The sequence below is a fragment of the Eulemur rufifrons genome, chromosome 1 (genome assembly GCF_041146395.1).
Source record: "Eulemur rufifrons isolate Redbay chromosome 1, OSU_ERuf_1, whole genome shotgun sequence".
Taxonomy (NCBI): Eukaryota; Metazoa; Chordata; class Mammalia; order Primates; family Lemuridae; genus Eulemur; species Eulemur rufifrons.
In genome coordinates, this window is record NC_090983.1 from 19,422,059 (window position 1) to 19,436,038 (window position 13,980).

General features: G+C 46.4%; 1 protein-coding gene across 1 annotated transcript in view; it reads left to right on the forward strand.

Moving 5' to 3' along the window:
• Positions 1-423: 423 nt before the first annotated feature.
• MARCHF4 (membrane associated ring-CH-type finger 4) overlaps positions 424-13,980 on the forward strand; it is a 92,905-nt gene continuing 79,348 nt past the window's right edge. Inside the window, exon 1 of the mRNA XM_069467367.1 lies at positions 424-936. Coding sequence (XP_069323468.1) covers positions 424-936 — 513 coding nt within the window. The remainder of the gene's footprint in view (positions 937-13,980) is intronic.

Here is a 13,980-nt window from a genome sequence, read left to right on the forward strand (position 1 = left end):
CCTAGGAATTTGAGAAGAACCCAACAATCCTTTTCTGGGGAACTTTTTCACAATTAGACATTGATCTTAAGGCTCTAGTGACTATTCACAGCACTTTTTCTATCCTCTTGCTCCTACCAGTGTCCCCAGGTCAACGGCAGAAAGGAGACACCCTGAGAGCAGTCTGAGATTGGGGTGGGGAGGGGCACAAGGCCAAGAAAAACTTTTTCATTGTTGAGCTTTCCAGGTAGAGTTCAGAATCAATGACTCACAGTTCTCAGTCCTAGGAGCAATTATTTGCTACTTGGAGGGGTTGTGAGAAGAGCCAGTGAGAAAGCAGACACCCTCCATAACACAGATACACTGTGGACCCCCCAAACCCATCCTATCCTCCTCTTCAAAGACTCAGCTGTCCCTCTCGGGCTCTCTGCTTCCACTGGGCACATGCTGATGCCCCTGTGTGGGCTGCTCTGGTGCTGCTGCTGCTGTGGCTGGTACTGCTGTGGACTGTGCGCCCCAGCTCCCCAGATGTTGCGCCACCAGGGTCTCCTCAAGTGCCGCTGCCGCATGCTCTTCAATGACCTGAAGGTTTTCTTACTGCGGCGCCCTCCTCCAGTGCCCCTGCCCATGCACGGCGACCCCCAGCCCCCAGGTTTGGCGGCCAACAACAACACCCTTCCGGCTCTGGGCGCCGGGGGGTGGGCAGGCTGGAGGGGCCCTCGAGAGGTGATGGGCAGGGAGATCCCTCCTGTGCCACCTCCACCACCTTTGCCACCTTCCTCTGTGGAAGATGACTGGGGTGGCCCAGCCATAGAGCCACCTGCCTTGCTGCTCAGCAGTGCCTCCTCCGATGACTTCTGCAAGGAGAAGGCCGAGGACTGCTACTCACTGGGCAGCAGCCTGGACAGTGGTATGAGGACCCCACTCTGCCGCATCTGCTTCCAGGGGCCAGAACAGGTGAGTCCCCTTTTCCCTTCTCCTACATCCTGTGGTTTCTCCAGGTCTTGCAGATTGCTGCTGGCCTGCTTGCCCTGGGGAGCCATTATGCTGTCTCCAGTGTGAGGACTATATGTTTTAAGAGCTCCTCATTGATGTTTCCTGTGGTTAAGTTTGCCCAATTGGTGTCTGGTTCCTGATGGAGCCTGTTTGGTGGCTCAATTTTACTCTAGTTTTTGCATTTTCCTTCCAATGCTAGTGTCTTCAATTCCATACAAAAATTCCACAAACATCCTCAGAATAGAAGATGCAGAAGCAATGAAATGAAGGGAGTTGGTGGTGCATTCATGCTGGTTGCCAAGCTGTCCTTTTATCTGATCTGTGTCAGTAGCATTTTCTTCAGCCCATCTTCAGTCCCAGATTCAAATTTCTTCCTTCTCTGAAAGTGTGCTGAGATGTTGTTCTCTTTCCCTGTTCCCATAGGTTGAAATCCAGCAAGACTGTTCGTTCACTTTGAGACCGCCTTCTCCCATGGTACATTGACATTCTCAGCAATATGTTCTAGCCACTGAGGAGGAAATGGAGAGGGATTCTAGGTCACAGACTATATGGTTTGCTAAGATGCTTCTTGGCAGACTTAAGTTTTTCTGTGTTGAAAGCTGGAAGGTAAATGGGGGTGAGAGAGAATTTAAGGGAGATGACAAAGCGGGTAGGGAATCTTGTCATATCTATGCCCCTACTCAGGCCTGAACCACATTGACTTAGAATGTCTGGTAAACCCTCCCCATCCAGGATAGGGGTTGCCAAGAATCTCATGGGCCAGACTTCTCTCGAGTCTGTTGGTTTCTTCCTATCCTACCCATTCAGATTTTCACAGACACCTCTTTTTACTGCACTTGCAATCTAGCATCTGCAATTCTGGACAGCATGTGTACACTCTTCAACAGCTACAATTGGTGAACATTTTTCAAAGAATCCCAGATAGAAAAGCTCACCTGAAATCTGATCTAGTTAGTGATGCTGGAGACAGGACATTCAATTGCAACGTCGGCAATGTCATGTGTTCACATCAGCCACTTCTTCAGTAGTTTCCCATAGTGGAGGGGAGACTTCTGGGTGCTCCTCGAACAGGTGGTTGTGCAATAGGATGTAGGTTGTGCAGTAGCACCATGCTGGTGCTCCTGACTGGCTCTGGTTCTTGCTGAGGGCTTGCTCTGTGAGATGCAGGCTTAGCTGACATTTTCATTCATTTTTTTCTCTTTACTCTGAATGGACGAAGCACTTTAGGGACCAGTGACGCCCGGGGCCACAGCCCGGGCATTATGGGGAAAAGTGATAGAGCTCTCAGTATGAATAAATGTCCCTGAGAGGCTGAGGGCTGGATTCCTCCTTCTTGCTACTAGAATTACCTGAAGTACCAAAAAAAGTGTTGCTCAGAGTTGAAAACTCCTGTTAGGCGAGAAGGTCCAGGATGCCTTTTTGTCAGCCCTTCTCTCCACTTCCAGCGAGAGGCTCTGGCAGAGCTACCGGCTGAGTGTCTTGGCTAAGAGCAAGAGGGGTGCCTCATTTTGGGGTGCTCTGGGTCAGGATCTTGCCCCAATCAGGAGTCCCATCTTTTCCAAAAGAAAGAATTATTTAGCTTCCTAACCTCCTAAGCTATTTCTTTCTTCTCTCACATGGGCTGGCTCTGGTCTGCCTGTCACAGGGGCTGCTGGGAGTGTGGCTTCTGGCAAGAGTACTTGTTTGACTTGTCTCTGGAAAACAGTAGGACTTGGAGGTGTCCTGGGATAATATTTTACCTGCTGCGTGAACTTCTCCAAATAGCATTTCACCTCTGGGTCCCTTTTCTAACTTCTATGACTTAGAGATATCTTTTTCTCTCCCCCTCCTTTTTTTAGAGGTGTGTTGGGAGGATCAAGGAGACAATGAGTGTGAAAATATCTTGGAAGGGATTAATATATAACGAACATATATTTTGATAATGGAAAGGCTGTATTTTATTGCAAAAAGAAAAAGAAAAGGATCATTGGCAATATTGTGAAATGCCCTCATGTGATACAAGGTCTGGTGGGAGGTTAGGAGCTTTCCTTTCTTGTTCATTATTTTTATGATGTGTCATGAATAGAGCATGGAATAAAAAGGCTAACACCAATAAAGGAATGGGCTCCATTATGTGGGAGGACTAGGGGGCTATGTCTGCATTAAGATTGGATCAAATCGAGCCCTTCCTGCACATGATTATTGTGTTTTGGAGGTTTACTTTATCTGTGCAGGAGCTAAGAGGTTTTAATGAGATTGTGTTATAGCAGTAATAACAGTAATGTGAGTACTGCATTAGATATGGAGAACACAGTTTCCCACTTTCTTCTCATTTTTTTCCCACAGAATTTCAATGAGGAAGGGAGACAAAGGAGAGGAGATAGGGGAAACTGTAGAGAAGGAAGAGAAAGAGATAGAGACAGAGATAGAGAGGGGAAAGCAGAGGAGTGGGGAGGGAGAGCCGGAGAGAGGGAGACAGGGATAGGAAGACAGGGAAGCTGAGATTTTTGCATTTTAGTTTCTGTTAGCGGAGAGCTGTCCAGCAATTGTCTACACATGGCCCTGGAGGGAGTGTGGTCTGCAATCTTAGTAGCTGAGTGTCTTGGTCTTATCCCTGCCTAAACAAAGAAACTAAACAGCCCCCCCTGCCCCCCAACACCACATACACACTCATCACCCCAGCCATTTGCTACTGCTCTAGGGACTAAAAGGCTGCCCCAAATGAAGATTTGATCTCTTCCTGCTAAGGGCTTGCAATATATGTGGTGAGGGGCAACAGGAGGCTCCAGCTAGTTCCACCTTTGCACATACCTACAGAGGACTTTGCATCCATCTATTCATGCATGCATTTATTAAACAAATGTTTACTGGGCACCTACAGTGTGCCAGATGCTGTTCCAGGCACTGAATGTTCAGTAGTGAACAAAACAGATGAGATTTCTGCTCTCCTGAAGCTGACATTCTAGTGGAGACACAGAAATAGACAAGTTAACTAGTAGAAAAATAAGGTAATTCCAGATAGCCTTAAGTGCCATGATGAAATTTAAAAAGGAACGTGAGTTAGACAGGAATGAAAGGGAGGGGGCGGGAAAGATCCAGACACATTAGATAGGGTGATCAGGAAAAGGCTTCCAAAGACTGTGCCATCTAAGCTGACACCTAAATGGTGAGAAGGGCCCAGTGTTGCATAGGTCTAGGAGGAGAGCATTCCAGATGGAGGAAACAGCAAGTTCAAAAGCCTGAATGTGAACAAGCTTAGCATGTTTAAAAAACAAAAATGACAGGAGGAGAAGCAGGGGTAGACTGTGAACAAATGATTTGAGCACCTACTTGGCTCTTGCTGGAAGGCTGCTGAGTAGCCACCCTTTTTCTCTCAGCCGTTCGTTCATGTGGGATGGGGGCAGGACCTGTGGACATTGCCGGAGAGGAGCCCAGCTTGCGACCCCTCGCTCCCCATCTTTGGTTGGAGCTGTACTAGTCTACTTCGAGTGTGCCATGTGCTGTGTTTGGTAAGCTGAGGTGTCCGAAGCCAGATGGCCCCTGTTGGAGGCCTGAACAAGTTACACAGCGTCTTTGTGCCTTGGATTCCTCATTTGTAAAACTGGGGTAATAGTGACAGTTCCACTTCTTGAAATTATTCTGAGCATCCAATCAGTCATACCGTTACAGCAGTGCTGTGATAGTGTTCTGTTATTGTTGTTATTACTATCTAAGATGCAAAAGGGTGCCACCCCTGCCTCATTTAAAAGGAACAGTGTGCCCCAGCTCACAGGCTGGCAGGAAAGCTGCTATGATTGTGGTCTGGCTGTGCTAGTGGATTGCTTCTTGTAGACTCACAACGCTCTAGGCATTCAGTGCTGCTCATCTGTTTCCATCATCAAAGTCTTTATTAAGCACCTACCTATGCCTGTGTTCTGCTGAACAGGGTCCAGAGACACAGGATAGAAGTGGCCCTGCCCTCTGGGAGGGCTACAATCGAACCCAGACATCACAGGGGCAGATAGAGATCAAGAACACGCAGACAGTGAGCCTGAGTGAATTACAGTAATATCAGGTACAAGAAAGAGATGCATGTTTAAAAGCAGCCAGTGGGTGGGGTGCCTATTCAAAGAGATAAGTGGGGGAATTTGCTACCTTGTCCCCAATTAGTCAGGGAAGGCTTCTCTATTGCTGCTGAGGACCAAGTGAGAAAAAGAGGTTTCGGCTTCAAGGCTGAGGTTAGACTGATGGAAGCAGAATAGACGTGCCACCCCCTGAATGCCGTGGTGGATTTTGTCTTTGTACCACCTCCAGGTGCTCCACACATGGATACCTCGACAAAGGTGAACCGCCTCCCAGCTGGGCAGGTGTGGAGTGCCTGGAGGTGGGTCTGAGGATGAAATCCACCATGGTAGTCAGGAGTGGGGTGGGAGGCACCTGTTCTGGATGTAAAGGAAAGCAGGAAACCCGTCCGGAAGAGTTTAACAGGCTTGGTCGGCCTTTTTATTCTTTGTGGGGCTGGCTTCCCTTCCCCTTCTCTGTGTTCAGAAGGGGTGAGAATAGTCTGGAATGTTTTAGTCAGTGTTTTGGGTCATTGGGGAATAAGATAAGGGCTTTTCAGGGCTCAGGGGAACCTGGAGATCCTAAGATGCAATGAGAACCCTGAGAATGGAGATCCAGTGGAACGTTTTAGAAGCGACCCAAACAGTGCACTTATTCTTGTTAGCATTGTGGTTCCATTTTGCGTTTCTTTTTGTGATTATTTAATATCTGTCTGCACAAGCAATAGACCCACCCTTAGCATTTATGGGCCCTAGGGGGAGAGTACGAATGGCGGTTCACATACCATAGGTCAACATATTTAAAAGTAAAAACCCAGCTAATAAACTGTTAAACAAAATATATTCTACCCTCCTATCCTGACAAATACACCTTCAAAACAGATTGGGAGACAGGATGGAGTTTAGAACTTTTAGATTTTTCTGAATTCTGTGCCAGCTAAATGGGGGCATCTGGCCCGTGGTCGACAGGCCACTCTGATTCTCTTTTCAACACTGACTCCATCCTGCACCAAGGAGCCTTGGGCACACACGTATGGACACTCCAGCTGGCTTGCGGGAGTTCTGTCCATACCGTCCCCCAAAGAACAGCTCCCTGCCCCATTGCCTGCCCTGGGGCCTGGGAGGGAACAGTTTATGGATCTGAAGGAGGGAACCCTGCAGATCCTGGGAGCAGGCTCATGGCTGTCTGGGTAGGAATCCCAGGGTCCTACGTAATTTGAGCATGTTCCAGAAGAGGAGGGAGGCTCCTTGATCCTGCAGACTCCTCACCCTGTGAGGAGAGGTGTGGCCAAACAGGGGCCAGAGTGGGGTCCTTTAAAGCTAAGGGTGCTCTTGCCTGGGTCTAAGGGAGGCATTGCAAAGGGACTGTAAGACTCTTGAAGTGAGTGCCTACGTGTGTTTGTTCCTTGTCGGACCATCAGCTCTCAACCCAGTGCCTGGCACCTACTTCAGCTTGGTAATTATTTACTGAATGATCCTGCCCCTGGTGCATATCCAGTGGGCAGCTGCCACACTCAGGGAAACTGAGGAAAAGAGAACATGCAGTAGAAAAATATTCACTAGCGTCAAATGCTGACAGTGTGCTCTGCAGAAGAAGGGGCTCAAAGGCAGTGCCTTGGCTGGTGATGAAGTCTCCAGGGAAGTGAACTGGGGTTTTGATATTACAAAGCCCTTCCCATCAAAGCTGTTCCAGGATGGTATAGGCTGCCTCAGAAGGGAAATCATGTGGGTGGCGGGGCCCTCAAGATCCCTTCTGAGCTTGAGAGTTGGAATCATAGATGAGATTGTTTTGGGGGCCAGAGGGATTTTTAATCTAAGCTAAAAGAGATGACCCCTCATCCCTCTCCAATTCAAGGGGTCAGCTCATCCCAGGACATCTAGGCCTCATATACACAGTACATCACAATACATGGCAGGTGTGTTTTCAGCAAAGATTGCAAAGAACAGTCTGTCCCGTGTTCATAGAAATCCTAAATTGTTGGCAGTCATGTGATTGCTGCAATTGTGAATCTTCACCATGCACACACCATGATAGGCGACAAAGCCCTTCATGGCCAACAGGCAACAGGCACCATCGTGGCCCCAAGGATGCAGAGCCATTCCAGAAAAGGGGAGCCCAGTTACCCCCAAGACTCGTGAGTTTTTCCACTGTAGCCTTTCAGTTTCTACTTCTGCCCATCCTGGTCCTACTTAAATTGGAAGCTCTAAGGACCCTTTCTTCACTCAAGGCTCTTATCAATGCTCTAATTCTTTATTGGGAGATGAGGTAAGGATGTTCAAACCCCACCTTGGGTCCCTGGATATCTCACAGATTTGGCTGTCTATTACTTACATGCACATACTTGCACACACAGACACACAAAGGAAACACCCACTGCAGCTGTCTCCCTTTCACAGACAGAACTAGGGCTGGGATGAGGGGAAACATGTGGTGTCTTGACAGTTGTAGAGTTCTCAGATCAGTTGTCGGCAGATCCTCAACATGGTGAGCACTTTGGAGTGGTCCTTCACTTGCAGCCTGTGGCAGCTTGGGGTGGGCCGGCTGATGTATCGGGTGTGGCTTCTAGCTGAGCCCCCCATACAGAGAATCACTTAATAAAGCTGATAGGGCAGGAGGTTGTGTTATGTGGATTTCAAAAGAGCCTGGAAGAGGAAAGCAGAGATACTGAGAAAATCTCTCTCCCTGCCATCCCACCTTTCTGCACTCTTTTCCAGCTGGTATGTTGGGAAAGCCCAGCTGTGGCCTGAGAGTTGGGGGAAGAAGAGTAGGTTGGAGGGGAGGAGATACTCAAAGGAGTGTGGGAATGAGTGAGCTGCTGCTTGTTTGCTGGGAAGGAGGCCAAGTTGGCCGGGAGCCCGGATGTAAAGGAGCTGGCGGGCACACACTGTATGGCCCAAGCCACATACCACCCCCCTCCCAAGATGTATCATATGTAAGCTAGAGTTTACGTGTACATGTTACTTATAGTACACATTTGATACCACCCTCTGTATATGTTAAAAGCAAAAATGGGGTGCACCCAGGCCTGACTGCCTCATGACAAAATACCAAACTTAAATAAGTTGCAATTTGAGCTCCAGATAGATGTGAACTGTCAGGAAAAAAAAGGAGAGTTTGCAAATATAGGTTCTGTCCAACCTCATGATCCAAGGAATAACCTCCTGCCCCACAAGAGGAACACAAAGGTCCCAGTCTTGGACCCAGTAGATTGCGTTCGTGAGGATTTCTCCAAGGCCTGTCCACAGAGTTGTTGAGAAGGACGGATCAAATTATTTTCTTCCTTTATGGGAAGGATATGGTTGAAGAGAATCAACACAATGTCTCTAGAAGAACCCTCTTGAAGCCACCCTAGTGGCTAGCACAGGGCTCTGCATACAGTAGGGACTCACTATTTGTTAACCCTTTCCCCTCCCTCCCAGCACATGTTCATTCCAGAGTCCCAGTGCTATCTTTGGTCCCCAGCATATGCACAGTGGAGTGCGTATACATGCGTGCACGCACACATGTGTATAAATTAAAATGCCACACAAGGGGGCTATGGATGATCCCTGGCGATCCCGTCCGACCTCATTTTCTGATTCAATAATGACAAATAGTGATTCTTGTCCTAGTAATCATAATGATCATAATCCTGGCTCGAGACCACTTGGCCAGCATACATTTCCTCACTCTATTACAGAATGATGGGAAGAACACCGGCTTTGAAGCCACAAACACATGGATTTCATTCCCATTTTGGCCTCTTCCCAGCTGGGTGATCTGGGGCTAATTATTTAACCTCCCTGGACCTAGATTTCATTGTTTATAAAACAGGGACAAAATACTGAGCGTGAACACTTGTAAGGAGTTAACATGGTGCATTAAAGATCTAGGCACACAACAGCTGTTCATTAAATGGAAATGATATGTACCCTATCCCACCTGGAGAGTGGCCCTCAGATCACACTGCTCTTTTTCCTACTACCCTCTCTTACTGGAGCTTGAAAACATCAGACGTTCTAAGCCTGGCTATGCTTCCCCCACAGTAACCCCCCAGCTGGTTTGTGCCTGACAATCAGGGATGCATGTTTAGACTCAGTGTCTCAGTTCAGCAAATTTTCTGCCTCTGTATTGCCTGACTCAGCTGAACTCTGTCCTCTTCTCCTTGGATCCTTCACTCCCAACATAGTTGTCTCTATCCATCTCCATCATCACCATGTCCCTGCAAGATCTTTATTAAGCAGCACTCTCTGCTTGGCAGGAACTGTGCGGAAAGGTACTTCCCTGGACTCTGAGTCCCCAGAGGCCAGGAGCAGACCATGCATGCCGGGGAGCATGTAGAGGAAGTGGCAGAGGAAATACTTGGCAAGTGTGTGACGGCAAGTGGGTTTGCATTGAGGTCTTTCCCACACTAGTGTTTCTGAAACCCTGGGATGGAATGGACACCCTCAGACAGACATGATGCTGAGCAATGTTGATCCACAAGTGACAACGTTGTTCCCTTTTCAGTTTGCTCTCATGCCTCATGCTTATGTCCAGGAGAAAATCTCTCTGTAGTGATGATACATCTTTAACACCTTTCTAACGGTGTCAGTCTCCTTTGTAAACAAAGAGAAAAGGCATCAGATTCAGAGCCTTGGACGTATACTTATATCTAGCTAAAATTTATCTCATTTTGTTTATATTTATGCATATCTATTATTTTTGTGTGTGTGTGAATGGGCTTTATTTTTAAGAACAGTTTAAGTTTCCTAGCAAAATGGAACAGAAAGTACAAAGACTTCCCATGTACCCCCTTCTGTCCCACCATCAACATCCCCCACCAGAGTGATATTTGTTATAATTGATGAACCTAGGTTGACTCATCATTATCATCCAAAGTCCATAGTTTACATGAGGGTTCACTCTTGGTGTTGCATATTCCAAGGGTTTTGACAAATGTCTAGTGACACATATCCACCACTATAGTATGACACAGAATAGTTTCACTGCCCTCAAAATCCCAGGTGCTCCATCCACCTATGTATCCCCCACTTCCACCCCTGAACTCCTGGCAATATAGTTTGGCCTTTTCCAGAATGTCATATAGGTGGAATCATATGGTGTGTAGCCTTTTGGGATTGGCTTTGCACTTAGTAATGTGCATTTAAACTTCCTCTATGTCTTTGTGTTGCTTGATAGCACATTTCTTTTTAGTATTGAATAATAGTCTATTGCATGAACGTCCCACAGTTTGTCTATCCTTTTTATGGCAAATGATACCAGTATTTCATTTATGGTAATGACAAAAAGTCTCATTTAGAAATAAATTTATTGAAGTAAAAATGTGAGGCATTTAAAGACGAATGTGAAGCTTGAAGAAAATAATAGTGTAGATGGTGTGTGACTACATCAAAGAATATGAGTGGTTGAAGTTATTCTGACCTGGCTATGCAAATTTCAAATCATTATGAAATATTCATGGACACCAAGAAGTGCTTCAGGAAGCACATGAAATGCAGAGTCCCAGGCTATGGTCCCAGGCTAGTGCCCTGGTATCTGCATTTTCAACCACTGGCTTTGGCAATTCCTAAGTAGGTGATTGCTTCAGGAATACTGTGTATTAGGAGGCAGTCAAATGGGAGGAAGAAATGTGTCCATCGGACTTGAGGATTTCAGACATACAAAGAACATGGGTGTGGGCCCTGGAGGAGGAGGAGGAGTTGGGAGGGCACAGGACCATGTGACTAGGAAGGAAGTGCCATGGGTCACCCAGGGCAGAGACAGGAAGGGATGCCGCTTGCAGCTCTCTCTCTCCAGTCCCGTTGTTGCTGGGCAGTAGATGTGTGCCCTTGGGCAAGTCACTTACAGACTCAGAATCTTAATTCCCTTCACTGTAGAATGGCAACAGTAATCATAGTGCCTGTCCCAGAGGTTGTTGTGAGGCTAAATGATATAATACATGCAGAACTCTTAGCATTGCATGGGATGTAAACATACAATAAAATCTCAAACATGCCATAAACATTAGCTCTTGAATTAGCTCACCAGCTCTCTGTTGTCTTCTTCAAACTTTCTTTGAAGATTTCTGCCTTGGACTGTGTATGAATGTGGGCTATTGACCTCAGGAGGAGCTGCCAAGTGTCATAGGCGTGGATAGAACTAAATATACCCAAGCAGTGCCTGTAGACAATAAAAATTATCTCACAGATACACATGCTGTTTTTTGAATGTATATGGAAGCCATTGTGATCAACAAAATCAAAAGCATCCTTTAATTTAGTATGGCCTCTTGTCAGTAAGTATAGTCTGAATTAACAGACTCTTAAAGTACAACTACACTCATGTGAAACTTTTTTAATATTAAAAAGGGTCCAATTTAGAGACATTCTATAAAATAACTGGCTGTACTTTCCAAAGTCTCAAGGTCATTGAAGTGGAAGCATGATGGGAGAACTGCCTCAGATTGCAGGAATGTAAGGAGATACAACAACTAAATACAATGTGTATCTGGTTTGGATTCTGGACCAGATGAAGGACATTAGTGGGACAGTTCACGGAATTTGCATAAGGTGCATACATAAATTAATAGTCTTGTATCAATGTCAAGTTCCTGGTTAGGGTCATTGTACTATGGTTATATAAGATGTTAACCTTCGGGGAAGTTGGCTGACGGGTATATGAGGACTCTACAATTTTTATAAATTTTTTGTATTTGAAATTATTTCAAAATGAAAAGTTAAAAAATGAAAATAATTTAAAACGAGAGTGGTTTCTCAGACTTGGAATATTGGGAATTACTAGTATAGCAAAAAGAGCATTAGTTTGGTGATTAGAAAAACCTTGGTTGGAATCCAGGCTCTAGCCTTTACCAGCCGTGTGGGTTTGAGCAAATGAAATGAATCCTCTGAACTTCAGTGTCCTCTATACAGGGAGCTAATAAAAATAAATACTTCATAGAACTGTTTTAGAGTTTAAGAACACAGCACTTAGCACAGTGCATGAAGGAGGAGGGGTTCCGAGAAATGTTAGTTCTCTTTCTGGTCTCTCCTTCCTCCTCTTGTCCAAAGTGGATAATCAAAGTGCTTCACCCACTTCCCCACGTATAAGAACTACATGCTAAGTGCTTTGAGACTGAGGGGGGTGACACCTGAGCAGTGAAAAGTGTTGCGTGGGCAGGAAAGTTTTCCCAATATAGGATCTTAAGCATATAAACAGAGCTAATAACCATCAGCCTAAACAGCACTGGCCATTATGCAGTGTCCTTTAACATTTCTCAACCTGATACCCCAAAAGGAACTCACTGGCATGTCAAGTGAGCGTAGGTTGTATATTTTGATTCATCCTGTGGCGATCCCTCCAGGAGCCAAAGACTTAAGCCTCAGTGGGGCTAGAAAAGCTTTCTAGTCCTGGGGCTCTCAATTCCCCAACATGTTTGGAAAACAACTGCCAAAACCAGGCAGCCGCAGGTGAATGAGAGCAGGCAGCGAGTGGGTGTGCAGGGGTGTCGCTTCTATTGTGTGCGTGCTTGTGGGCGGGAGCACGTGAGCAGCTTGCGGTGGGTGGGGAGTGGGCTGAGTCTAGGCGAGGAGCACCGCTCTTTAATGCAGAAGAGAAGGGCGCTTGAGGGGGTTGGTGCATTTGGCTGCTTCTGCCTTTTGAGTGTCTTTGTTCCGGGGAGAACCCAGAGGGTCTGGTCTTTGCAAACTCAATCCTGACGCTCTGTGCATCACTTGCTCTCTTGTTTCTGGCTTCTGACACCCATTCCTTGTTTGCCTGCAAATTAATAATAATAATAAATTTGGGGCTTTGAAGGAGTATGTGATGTGATTTCAAGAGTATCCCACTCCCTACCCAAAATAAACCCACTTATTGGGAAGTGACCCTAGAGAGAGGTTCCTCGTGATTTAAATTGATTTTCATTCTTCCTATGAATGTAATTCAAGTCAAAAAGTGTGTATTTGATATGATGGCTGGAATTCGCTTCAGAATAATCCAGTGACTATAGACAAAAGAAGACTGGCCATGTGTGCCATTGCTGGAGCTGGATTATGGGTACATGGCAGGTTCATTCTGCTTTTCTCTCCATTTTTATATGTATTTGAAATTTTCCGTAATAAAAAAGGTGTGGTCTATTGTTTGGTTAATAAACTATTGTAAAAAGACAATTCTTAAACAGGTCTTACAAAGCTAGCTGAGGGCAGACAAGATAACCCTGGGCACAAATGTGCTAAGGACCAGAGTCAAAGGCAGACAGGACCTGAGCGAGTCCCACAGGTATTCCATCAGTTTTACTAAATGAGGTGAATAAATTCGATGACCTCTTAAGAGATCCTCCATCCCCAAAGGTCATGATTTAAAGATGAAAATGTCCTGTTGTCCATTTCCTTTCTGATCCACCTGGTCTGGTGGCAGCAAAAAGATCAGTGTGACGGTTCACTCTGCAGACACGGAGCGGACACAACTGGGTGCCAGGCCCCGGGAACACGAGATCAGATGGGGAGCTCAGAGTCCAGTGCAAGAGGCTGGTGTGCTCAGAAGCAGCCTCGAGTCAACGCGATGGGCGCCTCGGATCAGGGTTGCACGCGTGGTGCTGAAGGACCACGCAGGAGGGTGACTAATGATGTCTGGGGGAGCTGTAGCAGGGGCCCAGGGGGGCTAAGCGTTGCGTGGTTGTGCAGGGACAAGTAGGTGGAGCTAAGGGAATTCTCCAGGTGGAAGTGTGTGTCAAGGTATGGCGAGAAGATATGACAGGGAGGAAAGAGTGGACATTATTTTCCTGGTCTTTGGAAGTGAGAAACCAGGACCCAGAGAGGTGAGGTGGCATGCTCGAGATGGAACGCAAATCTCTGAGCTGGCATTTCCTGTTCTCAGGATGGAAAATATTAATATCAGCGAATACAGCTGCACCTTATAGGAGGAAGAAATTCTTCCTTCTTTCGCCCCTTTTCCAGCCTGAGAACTATTCATCCATTCACTTCCTAAGGCATTAATATATTGTAGTAAAGCGTTAATTTTCCAGAATGT